This window comes from Salvelinus alpinus, chromosome 8, assembly GCF_045679555.1.
Source record: "Salvelinus alpinus chromosome 8, SLU_Salpinus.1, whole genome shotgun sequence".
NCBI classification, from domain to species: Eukaryota; Metazoa; Chordata; class Actinopteri; order Salmoniformes; family Salmonidae; genus Salvelinus; species Salvelinus alpinus.
In genome coordinates this window covers 71,347,002-71,366,060 of record NC_092093.1, presented here as the reverse complement: position 1 = coordinate 71,366,060, position 19,059 = coordinate 71,347,002, and the positions used below count along the sequence as shown (strand labels likewise).

General features: G+C 41.7%; 1 protein-coding gene across 1 annotated transcript in view; it reads left to right on the top strand.

Moving 5' to 3' along the window:
* The first annotated feature begins 17,499 nt into the window (after positions 1-17,499).
* dok6 (docking protein 6) overlaps positions 17,500-19,059 on the top strand; it is an 81,022-nt gene continuing 79,462 nt past the window's right edge. The window contains exon 1 of the mRNA XM_071414923.1: positions 17,500-17,785. Coding sequence (XP_071271024.1) covers positions 17,720-17,785 — 66 coding nt within the window. The 5' untranslated portion in view covers positions 17,500-17,719. The remainder of the gene's footprint in view (positions 17,786-19,059) is intronic.

Below are 19,059 nucleotides of genomic sequence, written 5' to 3'. Positions count from 1 at the left end.
ATGAAACACAGCAATCAAGATCATGTACTCCCTGCTCAAAATGAAACTCTGCTTACAAATGAGACAAACTGACACTTCAAATGAATCTAACTTAGTGACAACCAAGATCACACTGATCCTATTTCAGTCTAAAGAAACATATTTTGTTGTTATACTGTATATTGTTTGTGTGTACTCAAACAAGAAAGGAACACAAATGCAAAAAATTTTGTTTTCAGTTTCAACATGACTCAATACGTGTCAAACAGCATACTGTAAGCACACATAGAGTAAAAATGCAAAAATACAGTAAATTTATTTTGCATATGCAAAGGAAGGCCTATTTGTACTACAGTACTGTATGTTAGATCAATTGTACGGAATAGATAAAGAAACGGTCAAAAAACAGTCAAATCAAAATCATAAGTCAAGAAACAAATACTCCATTGCAAAAACAAAATCATTCATGTCTTGTGTTTCGGTCCGGCTACAGATTTTCATCAACATCACAGGCGGTGTTCTCCTTGGCCAGACATCAGGGGAAATATCTTCTGGCATCCACCCCTGACAGGACTCAGGGATGGATGTCACCACAGGCATCCTCCATTGCCTGGAGAAGGACCATACGTTCACGGGTTTTGCGATCATACACCTTCCACCGCCATGATGAAAACAACTCCTCAATGGGTTTGAGAAATGGGGAATATGGTGGGAGATAGAGAATTGTAAACCTGGGATGGTCATGGAACCAGTTGCTGACCTGAGCAGCCCGATGGAAATTCACGTTGTCCCAAATTAGAACATACATTTTCTGCTCAGGATCACATGGCCCTCTCTGCATTGGCTGAAAAAGATTGTCATGTAAGGTGTTCAGGAAATGAAGGAGATGGGCAGTGGTCCAAGGGAGGCATGGCGATGGAGGACCCCATTGTGGCTCATTGCTGCGCATATGGTGACATTTCTCCCAATGTGGCCAGGTACCTAACTGACGGCGCGTTGACCAATGATGTTCCTTCCTCTCCTCCTCGTCTTCGCTAAATTGAATCCAGCCTCATCTATGAATATGAGTTTCTGGGGATTGGGACTTGTATCCAACTCCACGAGTCTCTGAAATGACAATAAATACTGTAATTGCTGTATAGTAAAGTGCACTGGCAACATCAACGAGTATCTAATGTTTAAAGAATGTAATACTAGAACATGACTTACTTGCACATATTCGTACCATTTATCCTTCACTCTTTGGGAATTCCATTAAAATGGGCTCTGTAGATTTGCTTAATGAGGTTGAGTTTGAGTTGAGTTTATTTTTACAGGGACAATGCACATTAATCAACGTTTCAGTAAAAGTGCCGGTTTTAGCCAGCCAGCTAATTTTCAACCGCAGTCCCTGGGCAGGTTATTAAAAACAATTACAATATAGACAATCATTGAGCAGTGAGCACATGCAGAGCAACATAGTACAAACAAGACATAGCATACAGAGTAGAGCAACATAGGACAAGCAAGACGTAGCATACAGACAGAGCAACATAGAACAAAAAGCAGCAAGACAAAATTCATAAAAGCAACAAAGTGTTTCCACACCTCACAAGCTACAGACAACAGACAACATGGAAAGCGGCAATACACAGCTAGGGATTATGTTCACAAATCTGATTGACCTTTAGCCATGTCTTCATGCATTTTGTGAAAGTGTGATATGTGGTGCAGTTATGTGTGTCTGATGGCAGTGTATTCCAGACATTGGAAGCTCTCACAGAGAAAGCGGATTTACTAAAGGTGCTTTTCCTTAAGGGAACTATACAGTCACCTCTCATGGCAGACCTTGTGGATCTGCTGCCATATGTTTGGGTTTTCTGTTTAACAAAAATACTCAGTGGAGGGGGAGCCAGGCCATTTAGGATCTTGAATACAAGACATGCGTCGGTGTATTGCACAAGATTTTCCCAACTCAGGAGCTCATGCTTTCTGAGGATGTAACAGTGATGATGGCTATTGGGCTTCCTATCAAGCACTTTGAGAGCCTGTTTGTAGACAGACTGAATAGGTGTTAATGTTGTACAGCAAGCTTGGGCCCAACTAGTCAAGCAGTATGTTAAGTGGGGGAGTATCATAGATTTGAAGTACAGTTTTGCTACCTCTGTAGTCAAACAATTTCGTATAAAGGGGAAATTAGCTAGGTTGAATTTGGCTATCTGAATTACCTTTTTCACATGCTTTTTAAAAGAGAGGTTGGAATCAAGTATGATGCCAAGGTACTTAAAATCAGATACCACCTGGAGCTTCTCCCCTGACACGTAGACATCTGGCTCCGTAGCATCTGTTGCCCTCTTTGTGAAGAACATGCAAACAGTTTTTTTCACATTGAGATAAAAACACGAGTCACTGAGCCACTTTGTAACCTGGACCATTACAGTAGTGAGTTCTTATGCAGCTTGTTGTTTGCTCTTTGCATGCACATATATCACTGTATCATCTGCATACATTTGAACTTCAGACCCAGTACAGACAGAAGGCAGATCATTAATGTACAGGCTGAACAGGAGGGGCCCCAGTATTGACCCTTGGGGCACGCCCACATCATAGCTAAGAGTGGGCGACAGCTCAAGGATGTGGACTATGATTGATAAGCTCACTGTGATGTTATGGAAGATGACGGGGTTTTCAATAATCTGTTGTTGGATTTCCCGTTGTCTTATGGCATTATTTCAACTACCATTTGCACAATGGCAGCATCAATTTTGTCTGTAAATTGACATGGTCGTCTTTCAGTTCTACAAAAACAAAATAGCATACAGTACAGTAAACACTACAGTAATACAGTATACAAGATAAACGTGTTAGAAAATAGTATAGGTCCCAATTTCATACATACAGTAATACATGAAACATTGACTTTGTTTCCCCTTACAGTTTGTATTGGAATCTACAGTCTTTACTGTGCTTTATGATGTACTACTGGTTAAGACCTTGTAAGTAAGCATTTCACGGTAAGGTCTACACCTGTTGTATTCAGAGAATGTGACAAATGACATTTGATATGATTTCCTCCACCTCCACCTCTCCCTGCTAAGTTTACTTCCATTGTTCTCCAAACACAGGAGTTCTCACCTGTAGCCTTTTTATCCAATCCAAAAGTCTGATTTCAAAGTGAACATTTACGCAATTAGAGTTTGCACATGTGAAGAGTGACAGTGATCAATTAGTAATTGAGCTTAGCTTGTTGAACAGTGTTGCTTTTCATTTGCACACAAGAGATTTTAGTTGTGAAGGTTGTGCCAAAGGTAGAGAAATGTGTGTTGTGTTTTGCCAAATGTTTGTTATAGAATTGCAATCTGAGTGTAAAGCAAGGCATGTGCCAGTAGTATTGCAGATTTGGTGTATTGTTCTGCTAAATGAGTTACAGGTTTGGGTCATTGTGCCTCATTGGCCAGTTTTAATGAGTAAACAATTGAGAAAAACTATAATGCAGAATAATACAACACCATTACGTGTCAGGGTTCCTTTCTAATGCTGTAGAGATTAAGGGCATATCTGTAATCACACCCTATTCCCTATGCACTACTTGGTCCAGTCTCAGGAAGTAGGGTGTCAATTTGGACAGAGCCTGGAGCTTCTCCTGGGGACTCTCTTCCTTTTCATTGCCTTTTAATAATAAAAAACTAAATTTGACTCGTCTAATTTTCTGAATACCTTGGTAACTCTTCATTTTAACCATTTATAAGGCATTTTACAAACAGTATGCTCACCATTTATTAATAATTTCTCCCACATTTGTAAATGTTAGTATGCTAGTTATTTACACATGCATATTTATATATTTCCTTAAAAATATTGTGTTGTGTGCTAATTCACACTCCACGTCAACAAAACAAAGGAGATGATTGTGGACTTCAGGAAACAGCAGAGGGAGCACCCCCCTATCCACATCGACGGGACAGTAGTGGAGAGGGTAGTAAGTTTTAAGTTCCTCGGCGTACACATCACGGACAAACTGAATTGGTCCACCCACACAGACAGCGTTGTGAAGAAGGCGCAGCAGCGCCTCTTCAACCTCAGGAGGCTGAAGAAATTCGGCTTGTCACCAAAAGCACTCACAAACTTCTACAGATGCACAATCGAGAGCATCCTGTCGGGCTGTATCACCGCCTGGTACGGCAACTGCTCCGCCCACAACCGTAAGGCCCTCCAGAGGGTAGTGAGGTCTGCACAACGCATCACTGCCCTCCAGGACACCTACACCACCCGATGTCACAGGAAGGCCATAAAGATCATCAAGGACAACAACCACCCGAGCCACTGCCTGTTCACCCCACTATCATCCAGAAGGCGAGGTCAGTACAGGTGCATCAAAGCAGGGACCGAGAGACTGAAAAACAGCTTCTATCTCAAGGCCATCAGACTGTTAAACAGCCACAACTAACATTGAGTGGCTGTTGCCAACATACTGACTCAACTCCAGCTCACTTTAATAATGGAAATTGATAGGAATTGATCAAAAATGTATCACTAGCCACTTTAAACAATGCCACTTAATATAATGTATATGTATATACTGTACTCTATATAATCTACTGCATCTTGCCATCTTTATGTAATACATGTATCACTAGCCACTTTAAACTATGCCACTTTTATGTTTACATACCCTACATTACTCATCTCATATGTATATACTGTACTCGATACCATCTACTGCATCTTGCCTATGCCGTTCTGTACCATCACTTATTCATATATCTTTATGTACATATTCTTTATCCCTTTACACTTGTGTGTATAAGGTAGTAGTTGTGGAATTGTTAGGTTAGATTACTCGTTGGTTATTACTGCATTGTCAGAACTAGAAGCACAAGCATTTCGCTACACTCGCATTAACATCTGCTAACCATGTGTATGTGACAAATAAAATTTGATTTGATTTTGATTTTGATTTGATTCTTTTGCCACGTACTACTGGAATGTTTTCCAATGGCATGCCCATCTTTTTGAGAGAAATTACACTGGTCAATCAAAACATTTATAAAGTATAAATAGCGCTCACTTTAGATTTTGGACAGCAAAAAGATGGAACTAATGATTAGGGTTTATTAGGGATAAATGAGGAACTTTATAAACACCTTATAAATGGTTTATTACGGACCCTTAAAAGAAAGTGTTAGCTAGGGAGTCCGTTCTGGCCCCAAGGGATCTGAGGGGAGTTCAATCACATGTTAACAAAATTAACCCCGATCCAGATCACTGAACCTGGGTGTAATCATCTGAACTCTTCACCCTATCCTCTGGGCTGGTCAATGTGTGGTCAGGTCTCATGGGACTAATGGCTGCAGTGTGGCCAAGCCGCTCCGCTGGATACATGACCAAATGCCTTAGCTACATCACATGATCCGGGTGGATGATTCACATAAGTAGCGGATGAGACGAGGTGAGTTATCTTACAAAGTAAAGAGCTTTGAGACCTGATGGAAATTAGAACTGTCTCATCATCTAATTCACTCTCCCTTGTCCACTAACCCTAACCCCAACCCTTAACCACAACCCTAAACCCAACCCTAACCCTAACCCCAACCTTTAGTCAAAACCATAACCCTAACCCCAACCCTAAACCCTAACCCCAACCCTTAGTCAAAACCATAACCCTAACCCCAACCCTTAACCACAACCCTAACCCCAACCCCAACTCTAACCCTTAACCACAACCCTAACCCCAACCCTAACCACAACCCTAAACCCTAACCCTAACCTTAACCACAACCCTAACCCTAAACCCCAACCCCAACCCTAAACCTTAACCACAACCCTAACCCCAACCCTAACCCTTAACCACAACCTTAACCCCAACCCTAACCCCAACCACAACCCTAACCCCAACCCTAACCCTAAAACCTAACCCCAACCCTAACCCCAACCCTAATGCTTAACCACAACCCTAACCCCAACCTCAACACTTAACCACAACCACAACCCTAGCCCCAACCCTAACCCTAAACCCTAACCCCAACCTTTAACCACAACACTAACCTTTAACCACAACCCTAACCTTTAACCACAACCCTAACCCCAACCCTAACCCTTAACCACAACCCTAACCCCAACCCTAACCCTAACCCCAACCCTTAGTCAAAACCATAACCCTAACTCCTTATTTAACCCCAATAATAATCATGCTTACGAAATTGTCATATTTTACAGAATAAAACTGAGCACCCTCTTTTCTCTCTCCATTTTGTATCCTGAAGATATTCTCTACAGACTACCTGTATAATTGCAGCTATCAATAACACCTTCATGTTTTGACACACTGTATTGTACTCATCATTGAACAGTCAGTCATTGGGTTATACAGAAACCTCTCTATGCAGTCTCTGCTTTCACTGCTACCCTGCTAGTGAAGGATGCAGAGGCCCTCCAACCAATCTTAGTTGAACTGTTATGGAGTAAATCACAAACATGACATGGGAGGATCCTCAGGGAACATCGCTGCACCACGACCATGTAATATACACGCACGCACGCACGCACGCACGCACGCACGCACGCACGCACGCACGCACGCACGCACGCACGCACACACACACACACACACACACACACACACACACACACACACACACACACACACACACACACACACACACACACACACACACACACACACACACACATCCAATGTCCTACCCATAGGGCCAAGGACCCAACGAGTTATACTGAGTGCATTTTTCCTGAAGGCATTGACATTTAATCAAACCCAAATCCCACTGTGACCATTAACATATCAGGGCTGAATATGGGATGCTGTAAAAAGCTACAGCAGAGAAACCCAGACCAGGACATTAACATAACTCTGCCAGCATGATCTCTCTCCTCTCTCCACTCTCTCCTTCACCCCCCTCCTACATGGATAAGTGCTTACAAGGCAAACAGCTAAGTGTTAAGATTTTCTCTGCCTCTCTCTCTCCCTCAACCTCTCTCTCTCCCTTTCACTTCCCTTCTCTTCACTTTTTATTTTCCTCTCCCTCTTCCCCTCTCTCTCTCTCTTCCCCCCTCTCTCTCTCTATCTCCCTCTCTATCTCTCTTTCACTCTTCCCCTCTTTCTCTCTCTCTCTCTCTCTCTCTCTTTCTCTTTCACTTCCCCTTTCTCCCCTTTTTCTTTTCCTATCTCTCTCCATTTTTCTCTTATTTAGTTTTTTGTGATATGTTAATTATTGAGCTGTTTTGTGTTGTTGAATGCCTGCCAAAACAACACAGTGATAATGAAAGTGTGAAAAGCGACCTCAACAATCTCAATATTTCACCCAAGCATTACAGTAAAATCATTCACTTTTCCTGTTTTCACAAACGCAAGTGTACTGTTAGGCTACTGAATAAGCACAGTATGTCTAGAAATGCTTAGCGATGTAATGGATGCTGGGCTTTCTTGGAGAGCGACTTGCTATAGCTGTATCAATCATCACAGGCACGGAGGGACATGCACTCCTGATGCGGAACAACTATGAAATATTGTCATGATAATGGGGTCAATAGCTGAGGAATTGCCAGATTGGAGGAACAGTTATATTTCTCATAACTCAGCAGAACTCTGTTGGTTGTTGGACTTGACCTTGGTCAAGGTCTTTCTGTTCTTGAGCTTCTGTCTTCACACATACTGTGACCCAACTTGTAACCGTTCATGTATGACCGGCCCATATGGTGATTTTCCGCTAGAGACCTACAAACTGCACCTACATTAAATGAAATATAATTAATATTGATGTTGCTGTATCGCTGCTTGCAATCACTGACCCCCCCCCCCCCCCCCCCCCAAAGTAGGACAACTTTTTTACACAAGGTACTGGGAATAGAGTAGGGGCAAAGACAAACCAACTTTGACAAGTCTGAAATTTGAGGACACCCCCCAGAGATGCAAGAAGACTATCGAATTCAAGCTGTTCGTTGGTGGGGGATCTCGCTGTGAGCCCAGCAAACATGATCGACACAACAGAAAACACAAGCATTCTGCTTTACCGCAACCCTGAAAAGCTGACACTTGACAAATAACAGTGCTCAAAGTGTCAATCATCCATGCTACAAGCCTCTGTTCCCCCCACAATTGAGGGTAGAAAATAGCTTTTTTGTAGGCTATGTATTTCAGGGGAGAAATAAATAAATTAATAAGAGCAGTAAGGGAACTGTGATGGTAGGGAAGTGGCTGGTTGAAATGTTGTTGTCCATTTATGACAGAAAATCTATTGTGTGAAACAGGCAATATTCATTTACAATGTTCTCCTCTGAGAAGACCACTCTAAACAAGCAGATGTGAGATAACCATTTTCAGATTGCAAAGTGGAGAGTGGGGTGATATGGAAAAGGGTGTTTATTGACATAAAAAAGACTTGATCTTCCCTTAATCACTTTGTTTACATAACTTTCTTACATAAGCCCCCCTCCTCTCTGCAGCTCACAATTCTAATCAACATAACCAATTCCAATTCTCTCTCTCTAGCTCTCTCTCTCTCCCTCTCTCATCTCTATTTCATCCCCTCCTATTCCCTTAGCAGTGATGTACCTCTGAAGCTTTGTAGAGAGAAAAGTAGGAGAGTTCTGGCTGGGTCTTTGTTTGGTTTGAAAGTGGGCCATTGGTATACAGCAGAGCCTTGCCAGAGAGGCGTGTAGAAGGACACTAGAAAGAGATCAAGACTTGATTATGTAAAGAGAACTTGTCTACCCAAGAAAGCCATTGGTCAACTGCAAAACGTACAGAATTCTGCAGCACGGGTACTGACCAAGATTAGATGGAGAGTACACATTAGATCGGTTTTTAAGTCTCTAGACTGGATGCTTGTGTGTTTTAGAATGAATTTTAAAATTCTTCTATTGGTTTTCAAACCAATCCACGATTGCGCACCCCAATACATATCAGACATGGTTTAAGTTACGTACCCAGTAGGGCCCTTAGGTCCTCTGGTACTGGCCTTTTAACTATGCCAAGACCGAGAACCAAGAAGCATGGAGAGGCAGCTTTTAGTTACTATGCCCCTTGCCTCTGGATTAGCCTGATGGGGGCCGAAACTGTGGACATTTAAAAACTTCTTACGGCTGAGATCCCGTTAACGGGATCGACTTGACAACAGTCAGTGAAAGTGCAGGGAGCCAAATTCAAACAACAGAAATCTCATAATTAAAATTCCTCAAACATACAAGTATTTTACACCATTTTAAAGATAAACTTGTTGTTAATCCCACCACAGTGTCCGATTTGAAAAAGGCTTTACGACAAAAGCACACCAAACGATTATGTTAGGTCAGTACCTAGTCACAGAAAAACACAGCCATTTTTTCAGCCAAAGAGAGGAGTCACAAAAAGCAGAAATAGAGATAAAATGAATCACTAACCTTTGATGATCTTCATCAGATGACACTCATAGGACTTCATGTTACACAATACATGTATGTTGTGTTCAATAAAGTTAATATTTATATCCATAAATCTCAGTTTACATTGGCGCGTTATGTTCAGTAATGTTTTGCCTAAAAACATCCGGTGATTTTGCAGAGAGCCACATCAATTTACAGAAATACTCATAATAAACATTGATAAAAGATACAAGTATTATACATGGCACTTTAGATAAAAAAGCACACCATGCTATAATCTGAGTACAGCGCTCAGAGACCAAAACAAGCCATACAGATATCCGCCATGTTGTGGAGTCAACAGAAGTCAGAAATAGCATTATAAATATTCACTTACCATTGATGATCTTCATCAGAATGCACTCCCAGGAATCCCAGTTCCACAATAAATGTTTGTTTTGTTCGATAACGTCCATAATTTATGTCCAAATACCTCCTTTTTGTTCACGCGTTTAGTTCCAAAATCGAAATATATGACGCGCAGGCCAGACGAAAAGTCAAAAAATTCCATTACAGTTCGTAGAAACATGTCAAACGATGTATAGAATCAATCTTTAGGATGTTTTTAACATAAATCTTCAATAATGTTTCAACCGGAGAATTCCTTTGTCTGTAGAAATGCGATGGAACGCAGCTAATTCTCACGGGGGCGCGCCTGAGTGAGCTCGTGGCACTCTGCCAGAGCCCTGACTCAAACAGCTCCCATTCCCCCCTCCTTCACATTAGAACCATCAAACAAGGTTCTAAAGACTGTTGACATCTCGTGGAAGCCTTAGGAAGTGCAATTTGACCCCATAGACACTGTATATTAAATAGGCAAACCTACAAACCTCAGATTTCCCACTTACTGGTTGGATATTCTTCTCAGGTTTTTGCCTGCCATATGAGTTCTGTTATACTCACAGACATCATTCAAACAGTTTTAGAAACTTCAGAGTGTTTTCTATCCAAATATACTAATGATATGCATGTCTTAGCTTCTGGGACTGAGTAGCAGGCAGTTTACTCTGGGCAATTTATTCATCCAAGCTACTCAATACTGCCCCCAGCCATAAGAGGTTAAAAGAGATCTTAAAACATACTTTTTAAGCTTTGCTTTTCCTTAGGGTCATTTTTTTTCTTTCAGTTTTAATTTGTCAATCTTTGTTTTTTAATCCTCTTATGTTTCTTGTGTAGTAAATATTTCCGTTTTTATTTTCATTGTATATTTGTTTTTTCCTGTGAAGCGCATTGTGTTGCATTCATGTCTGACATGTGCTATATGAATACAGCTTGATTTGATGTACCTGAGCCGTCTGCTGTTGCAATGTCTAGGATTTTAGTTCCCACATTCCCACAACCAACCAACATCATGCTCTCTCTTCCTCTATCAGGATTATAAGGATTTTAGTAATTTGGGCTCTGTGACGGTAAAACATTAACGTTTTCTTTATGGGGGTATCAGAGGAGTTGTATCTGTGCTGTATTGTGTGAGACTATTGGTTCTCCGAAATCTGTGGTTGCGTGGCGGTATCTTGTTGGCTTTCAATTCATTTGATATGGACTAATCCCACAGATTAGATTTGATCACAAAACCAATCTCACAGCATCTATCCACGGCCGCTTGATAATAACTGAACATGTTGCTCACACACAGGCAATCTGTAATTGTATTTCTTTATTCGTTTAATGGCGGCTGCTGTTTGGTGGTGAAATGTATGGAAATGACATTCATACTCAGTCAGGTAATAACAGAAACAGAAAGTTTAAAGCCTGATGCTTTAGAGTGAACAGCAAGCAGTGGTGTTCATTAGCATTTTGCATCATGCTTTGTGAAAGCTTATTGTAAAGGATTACAGAGGAGCAGAATTTGGCTGATTTGTTTCAGTCTCAAGCTGTATAGAAAGTTTTAGCAAACACCCTCTTAGATTGAACAATAAGTCAGCTGCATAGTATGGAAATAGTGATTGCATGACTGATCTGTAATGTACAGCAGGTTGACATATGTGGATGTCATTATTTTATTGAAGAATTTTTTTATTAACCAAAGTATTTCTTATATGTAATTAAATAAACCTGAAATTCATATCCCTAATTTACACAGATTAACATAGACACACATTTAGCACCTTCAGAACGTGTATGGGTCATCAGCTAGCCTAGCGGTTAGAGTGTTGGACTAGTAACTGAAAGGTTGCAAGATCAAATCTGAGCTGACAAGATGAAAATCTATCATTCTGCCCCTGAACAAGGCAGTTAACCCACTGTTCCTAGGCTGTGATTGAAAATAAGAATTTGTTCTTAACTGACTTGCCTAGTTAAATAAAGGTTAAAAAAAAATCACACTGCTCTTTTCCCACATCTTGTTGTGTTACAGCTTGAATTTAAAAAGGATTAAATGTAGCTGTTGTGTCACTGGCTTACACACAATACCCCATAATGTCAAAGTGGAATTAAATCTTTAGATATTTTTACAAATTAATTAAAAATGAAAAGCTGAAATGTCCGGTCAATAAATTGTCGACCCCGTTGTTATGGCAAGTCTAAATAAGTTAATGAGTTCAAATTGGCTTAACGAGTCACATAATAAGTTGCATGGATCCACACTGTGTGCAGAAATAGTGTTCAAAATGACTACCTCATCTCTGTACGCCACACATACAATTACCTGTAAGGTCCCTCAGTCGAGCAGTGAATTTCAAACACGGATTTAACGACAAAGACCAGGGAGGTTATCCAATGCTTTGCAAAGAAGGACACCTATTGGTGGATGCGTAAAATATTTCAAAAGCAGATATTGAATATCTCTTTGAGTATGGGGAAGTTATCAATTACACTTTGGATGGTGTATCAATACACCCAATCACTACAAAGATACAGGCGTCCTTCCTAACTCAGTTGCCGGAAAGGAGGAAACCTCTCAGGGATTTCACCATGAGGCCAATGGTGACTTTAAAAAAGTTACAGAGTTTAATGGCTGTGATAGAAAACTGAGGATGGATAACAACATTGTAGTTACTCCACAATACTAACATAAATGACAGAGTGAAAAGAAGAAAGCTTGTACAGAATCAAAAAAATGTGGCAAAGAAATAAACTTTATGTCCTCAATACAAAGCCTAATGTTTGGGGCAAATCCAACACAACACATCACTGAGTCCCACTCTTCATATTTTCGAGCATGGTGGTGGCTGCATCATGTTATGGGTACGCTTGTCATCGGCAAGAACTAGGGAGTTTTTCAGGATAAAAATAAATGGAATAGAGCTAAGCACAGGCAAAATCCTCTGCTTTCAAACAGACACTGGGAGACAAATTCACCTTTCAGCAGGACAATAACCTAAAACACAAGGCCAAATATACACTGGAGTAGCTTACTAAGACAACATTGAATGTTTCTGGGTGGTCTGGTCACAGTTTTTACTTAAATTTGATTGAAAATCTATGGCAAGACTTGAAAATGGCTGTGTAGCAATAATCACCATCAACTTGACAGAGTTTGAAGAATTGAAAAATAATAATGTACAAATATTGTACAATCCAGGAGGGCAAAGCTCTTAGAGACTTACCCAGAAAGACTCACAGCTATTATCGCTGCCAAAGATGATTCTAACATGTATCAACTCAGGGGGTTGAATACTTATGTAATCAATATATTGTATATTAGTGTTTTATTTTTCATAATCTTTTACAAATGTTAGAATTTTTCTTTGACTTTGACATTACAGAGCATTTTGTGTAGACAGTTGACAAAAAATAGCCAATTAAATACATTTTAATCTCACCATGTAACAATGTGGAAAAGGTCCAGGGGTGTATACTTTCTGATGGCACTGTATGTAACTCTATCAGTGGCAGTCAGTGCTGTTTATGGTGAGGGAGGACACATTTTTTTCATGAGCATGGCCTTATTTCTAATGCAGCATTATTGGATGACTGTCATTCATATTCCATTCACCCAGTTCAATGTAACAGCAATAGGTTTAGGCTACTACATAATACAAAATTTTTCCCTATACTCATCACGAGGTTGCTACAACCTAGCCTATGAATGAAAGTTTACAACATAGGTGCACAGAAAACTTTGAGGTGACAGACAGTGACACATGGAAAGACAGTGACACATTCAATACACTCTTGCTTGCATCTAGCTGATCTAGGGTGTAATAATTAGTCCAACAGTTGCAAACAAGAGTTTCTATTGGACAAATTCAGGTATGTTTATCCCTGTTAGGTTCCGTTCGCTTCCATTTAATAAAAGTTTTTCAACAGAACTGGCGGAATGAATACACCCCTGAGCACGTGTAAACGCAGTTCACTTTCATAGCAGCCACATTCTATTCCTTCTCTCATCTATGCACTCTCCTCCTCTCACCTCTTCCCTTCGCTCGTGGACACATCAGCTGTATGTGACCAGGTGAAAAAATCTTTCCAAGCGAAATCATATCACAAGCGCTACAAACGGCCTGCATCATTGTCACCATATTAGCTAAAGTAATATCATAGTCAACATGTAACGATGTACGCTGAGAGTCGGGAAGCAAGTTCAGGAAGTGAATACATTTAATAAATAAATGAACAAAACAAGAAACACAAACAGAGCACCGACATGAAACAGGAACAATGACGACTGGGGAAGAAACCAAAGGGAGTGACATATAAAGGGCAGGTAATCAAGGAGATGATGGAGTCCAGGTGTGTGTCATTATACTCGTAATGCTGGTGACAGGTGTGCGCCATAACGAGCAGCCTGGTGACCTAGAGGACAGAGAGGGAGCACACGTTACAGTACCCCCTCCCCGACGCGCTGCTCCAGCCGCAGGACGCCGACCAAGATGGCGATCCCGGATCAGGAGCGGACTGGGCACCTCTGCTAAGGTGCGGGAACCTGTCGATCCAGCTGAGGCGCGCGAGCATGACGACCTAGAGCGCTGGAGAGAGAGTATAAGTGACAGAACCCGCTTCCCGGCACGTTCTCCTCCAGCCGCAGGACGCCAACCACAGGGACGATCCCGGGGATCCGGAGCGGACCGGCCGCCTCCGCTGAGGTGCAGAAACCTGATGAACTGGCTGAGGAGTGAGCCTGAAGAGCCGGCTGAGACCTCCCCGGTTGCCTCGGCTGAGGCACAGGAACCTGTTCACACAGCTTCGGCATGGGAGCCTATCGAACCCGCTGAGGCATAGGAGCCTACAAACCGGCTGAGGCCTCCTAGGTAGCTCCGGCTCCAACACCCGGACCCAACATCACCCCCAAAACAAAAGCAAACAAAAAACACTCCCTGATGCTTCCGTTTGTTGAGTCATCATTCTGTAACGATGTACACTGATAGTTGGGAAGCAAGTTCAGGAAGTGAATACATTTATTTAATAAATGAAAGAAACATGTAACACAAACAGCGCACCGACAGGAAACATGAACAATGATGACTGGGGAAGAAACTAAAGGGAGTGACATACAGTGGCTTGCGAAAGTATTCACCCCCTTGGCTTCTTTCCTATTTTGTTGCGTTACAACCTGTAATTAAAATAGATTTTTGGGGGGTTTGTATCATTTGATTTACACAGCATGCCTACCACTTTGAAGATGCAAAATATATTTTACTGTGAAACAAACAAGAAATAAGACAAAAAAACGGAAAACTTATGCATAACAATTCATCCCTCCAAAGTCAATTCTTTGTAGAGCCACCTTTTGCTGCACTTACAGCTGCAAGTATCTTGGGGTATGTCTCTATAAGCTTGGCACATCTAGATACTGGGATTTTGGCCCATTTTTCAAGGCAAAACTGCTCCAGCTCCTTCAAGTTGGTTGGGTTCCGCTGGTGTACAGCAATATTTAAGTCATCCCACAGATTCTCAATTGGATTGAGGACCGGGCTTTGACGAGGCCATTCCAAGACATATAAATGTTTCCCCTTAAACCACTCGAGTGTTGCTTTAGCAGTATGCTTCGGGTCATTGTCCTGCTGGAAGGTGAACCTCCGTCCCAGTCTCAAATCTCTGGAAAAGTGAAACAGGTTTCCCTCAAGAATTTCCCTGTATTTAGCGCCATCCATCATTCCTTCAATTCCGACCAGTTTCCCAGTCCCTGCCGATGAAAAACATCCCCACAGTATGATGCTGCCACCACCATGCTTCACTGTGGGGATGGTGTTCTCGGGGTTATGAGAGGTGTTGGATTTGCGCCAGACATAGCCTTTTCCTTGATGGCCAAAAAGCTACATTTTAGTCTCATCTGACCAGAATACCTTCTTCCATATGCTTGGGGAGTCTCCCACATGCCTTTTGGCAAACACCAAACGTGTTTGCTTATATTTTCTTTAAGCAATTACTTTTTTATGGCCACTCTTCTGTGAAGCCCAACTCTGTGGTGCCATATACTTTCCATTTTTTAATAATGGATTTAATGGCGCTCCGTGGGATGTTCAAAGTTTTGGATATTTTTATATGACCCAACCCTGATCTGTACTTCTCCACAACTTTGTCCCTGATCTGTTTTGAGAACTCCTTGGTCTTCATGGTGCTTGGTGGTGCCTCTTGCTTAGATGTGTTGCAGACTCTGGGGCCGTTCGGAACAGGTGTATATATACTGAGATCATGTGACACTTAGATTGCATACAGGTGGACTTTATTTAACTAATTATGTGACTTCTGAAGGTAATGGGTTGCACCAGATCTTATTTAGGGGCTTCATAGCAAGGGGGGTGAATACATATGCACACACCACTTTTCAGTTTTTTTATTTTTAAGTAATTTTTTTCATTTCACTTCACCAATTTTGCCTATTTTGTGTATGTCATTAACATGAATTCCAAATAAAAATCCATTTCAATTACAGGTTTTAATGCAACAAAATAGGACAAATGCCAAGGGGATAAATACTTTCGCAAGGCACTGTATATAGGGCAGGTAATCAAGGAGGTGATGGAGTCCAGGTGAGTGTCATTATGTGCCTAACGCTGGTGACAGGTGTGCGCCCTAACGAGCAGCCTGGTGACCCAGAGGCCAGAGAGGGAGCACACGTGACATAACATAGCTAATAGGACGTCTTCCAGAAGTTGTCATAATTACAGTGTAAGTCTATGGAAGAGGGTGAGAACCATGATCCTCCTAGGTTTTGTATTGAAGTCAATGTACCCAGAGGAGGACGGAAGCTAGCTGTCCTCCGGCTACACCATGATGCTACCCTACAAAGTGCTGTTGAGAATACTGTAGACCTTCATTGCAAAATAGTGTATTTTACTCAATTATTTGATGACGTGAATATATCTAGTAAAGTTTTATTTAAAAAGGATAACTTTTTTAATGTTTTACAACTTTTATTTTTGTGAAATTCACTGATGATAATGATGGTCCTTCCCTTCCTATGAAAAGCCTCCACTGAACTTTATCTATGTAGGCTGGGCGCAGTATGATTCAGGGTGGGTGGGCATCTTGCATTTAGGCATTCCTTCAGGAACTCCCCCCCTCTGAGTTTTTCTGCCTGCATACCTGTCCTCCTTACTAGCTAGCGGGAGCGTGCACGACAGGCGGGGGCAAAGGACACTGTCTACCGGTCATTCCCGCCTCCCACTAGCACAGCAGAAGGGAGGCTAGGATGACACCATGAACTAGCTAGCTTGCTAGTTAGCGACACTGTGTGCTAGCTTGCTAGTTAGCTTGGTAGTTAGCTTGTTAGTTCGCTTGTTAGTTAGCTAGCTAGTGCACAATGTCGCTCCGACTCCCGCCTGCTGTGTACCAGAGTCCTCCTTAGGACTAGCTTGCTAAGCTAGCACACAGTGTCCTTCGCTCCCGCCTGCCGAACACCATCATTAACAGAACTGCGGGAAAAGTGCCCGACAGGCGGGGGCGAAGGACACTGTTTATCGGTGTATGGCTAGATAGCTATCGTTGATGACTCACCCTGAATGTAATTCAGCTGCTCTATCAATCATAGCCTACATTCATCTTGGAGAAGAAATATCAATTGGCTAAAGCAATGTGGATGGGTAGCCAGGCAACAGTGTCATAGCAAAAGAGAGAAGACCATTGTGGTTGGCCATCTGTATTAACCATGCTACCTGCTGCCCCCTGCCAGAGAGGTGATGGTGCCTTCCAGGAAGCGCCCCCCCTCCCCCCTCTCTCTCTTTCTCTCTCGCTCTCTCTCTATATAGACTGAATTAAATCAGCTGACAAATGGTATCTCCCTACTCCCGTATGGAACGCGCTGCCGCGCCGAAGCCGGCTGCTGCCCGAGCGTTGAAAGCGTAGAAGGTTGCCCGTGGTTCTTTACTGTTGTGGATGTCGGACTGACTCCGGGGAGAGAGAATTCTTCGCAGCCGAAAGGGAGGTTACTTTTTCGGGGCAGTCGCGGAGCGCGCTGACCATGGCCTCCAACTTCAATGATATAGTGAAGCAGGGATACGTGCGGATACGGAGTAAGAAACTAGGGGTGAGTGACACTTTGCTGAAGGAGAGGAGAGGCTTCTACGTAGTTATTTGTGGTCAGGACAGGCGGGCAGCAGTAGCCGCATCAGGAAGGCAGGCAGGGAGGCAGGGGCACTAGGAAGGCAGCTGGATTATTTAGAAAAGGTTTAATTGCAGGCAGCTGTCCTGCTGTGAGTTTTACAGAGTAAGATAATAGAGGAGCAAAACAACATGATTCACTTTCCTTTAGTGGTTGGATTTGTTGAGAGTTTCTATAGTTAATATGTAGGACATTAAACAGAATATGATGGCAATAACATGTTTCAAATTGGGATAGTGTTTGTTGGAGATATTGTCAAAATCACGTTTATTATCTTGCAAATAGTTTGATGATTATTTATGTCCTTCATCACCACATTGATTACTAGGTTGTCAAAGTTGTAATTTAGGCAACTTCCCAAATTACAGAGACTTCCCAAATTACAGAGACAACTCCGTCATTGACAACAGCTGTTTCTAAATTATATTCAGTCCACGCAGGGCACTGACTCCTTGCCTACAAGTATGATGGATATAGATGGTGTAAGGATAATGATAAAGTATTGTGTTGATAAAGACTGTATGGTATCAGAGTGGTTGTGAAAAATGGGCTAAGGTGGGTAATCTAGCATAAAGTAGACTGCAACTGTGGTCAAATGAGTTGTATTGATCAGATGCACTGGAAACACTGCAATGAGTTAACAACTAAATTATAACACAGTAATACATTTGTAATAACAATAGCAATGGCTTATGTTTATAATGCTTTTCAAAATGCTCAAAGCACTTTACTTACATTACATACAGTGATCTGTACCCCCCACTGGACAATATAATTCTAACAGTAAATGGTGGTGATGATGGTAGCCTGTACTCTGTGATATTCCCTGGATCTTAAAACCAGCTGGGGTATTTTTAGATTACAGTACATTACAGAATTAATGTAGAGCAGAAATCTTTTCCTCTGACCATGATGGGTGATGCTGGCTAATGATGTCTGCTTTCCCCTGCCTTGCCTTCATCACGACTTTGTCTTTGTGCGTTTACATTTTAGAATAAAGCTAATGTAATTCATTTTTCTACGATGAAACATTTATGACAAAAGAGAAGGAAAATAACATTTTATCTTCTCATTCAGCGTATCACTCAATTTGAAATCTCTCTGATTCACATTGTTATGCGTATTTGTGCGTGTATATTGTGTTCTGGCACAGTGCTTTGCTGTAACTTTGTGAGTTAGATAATTCAACATTTCACTGT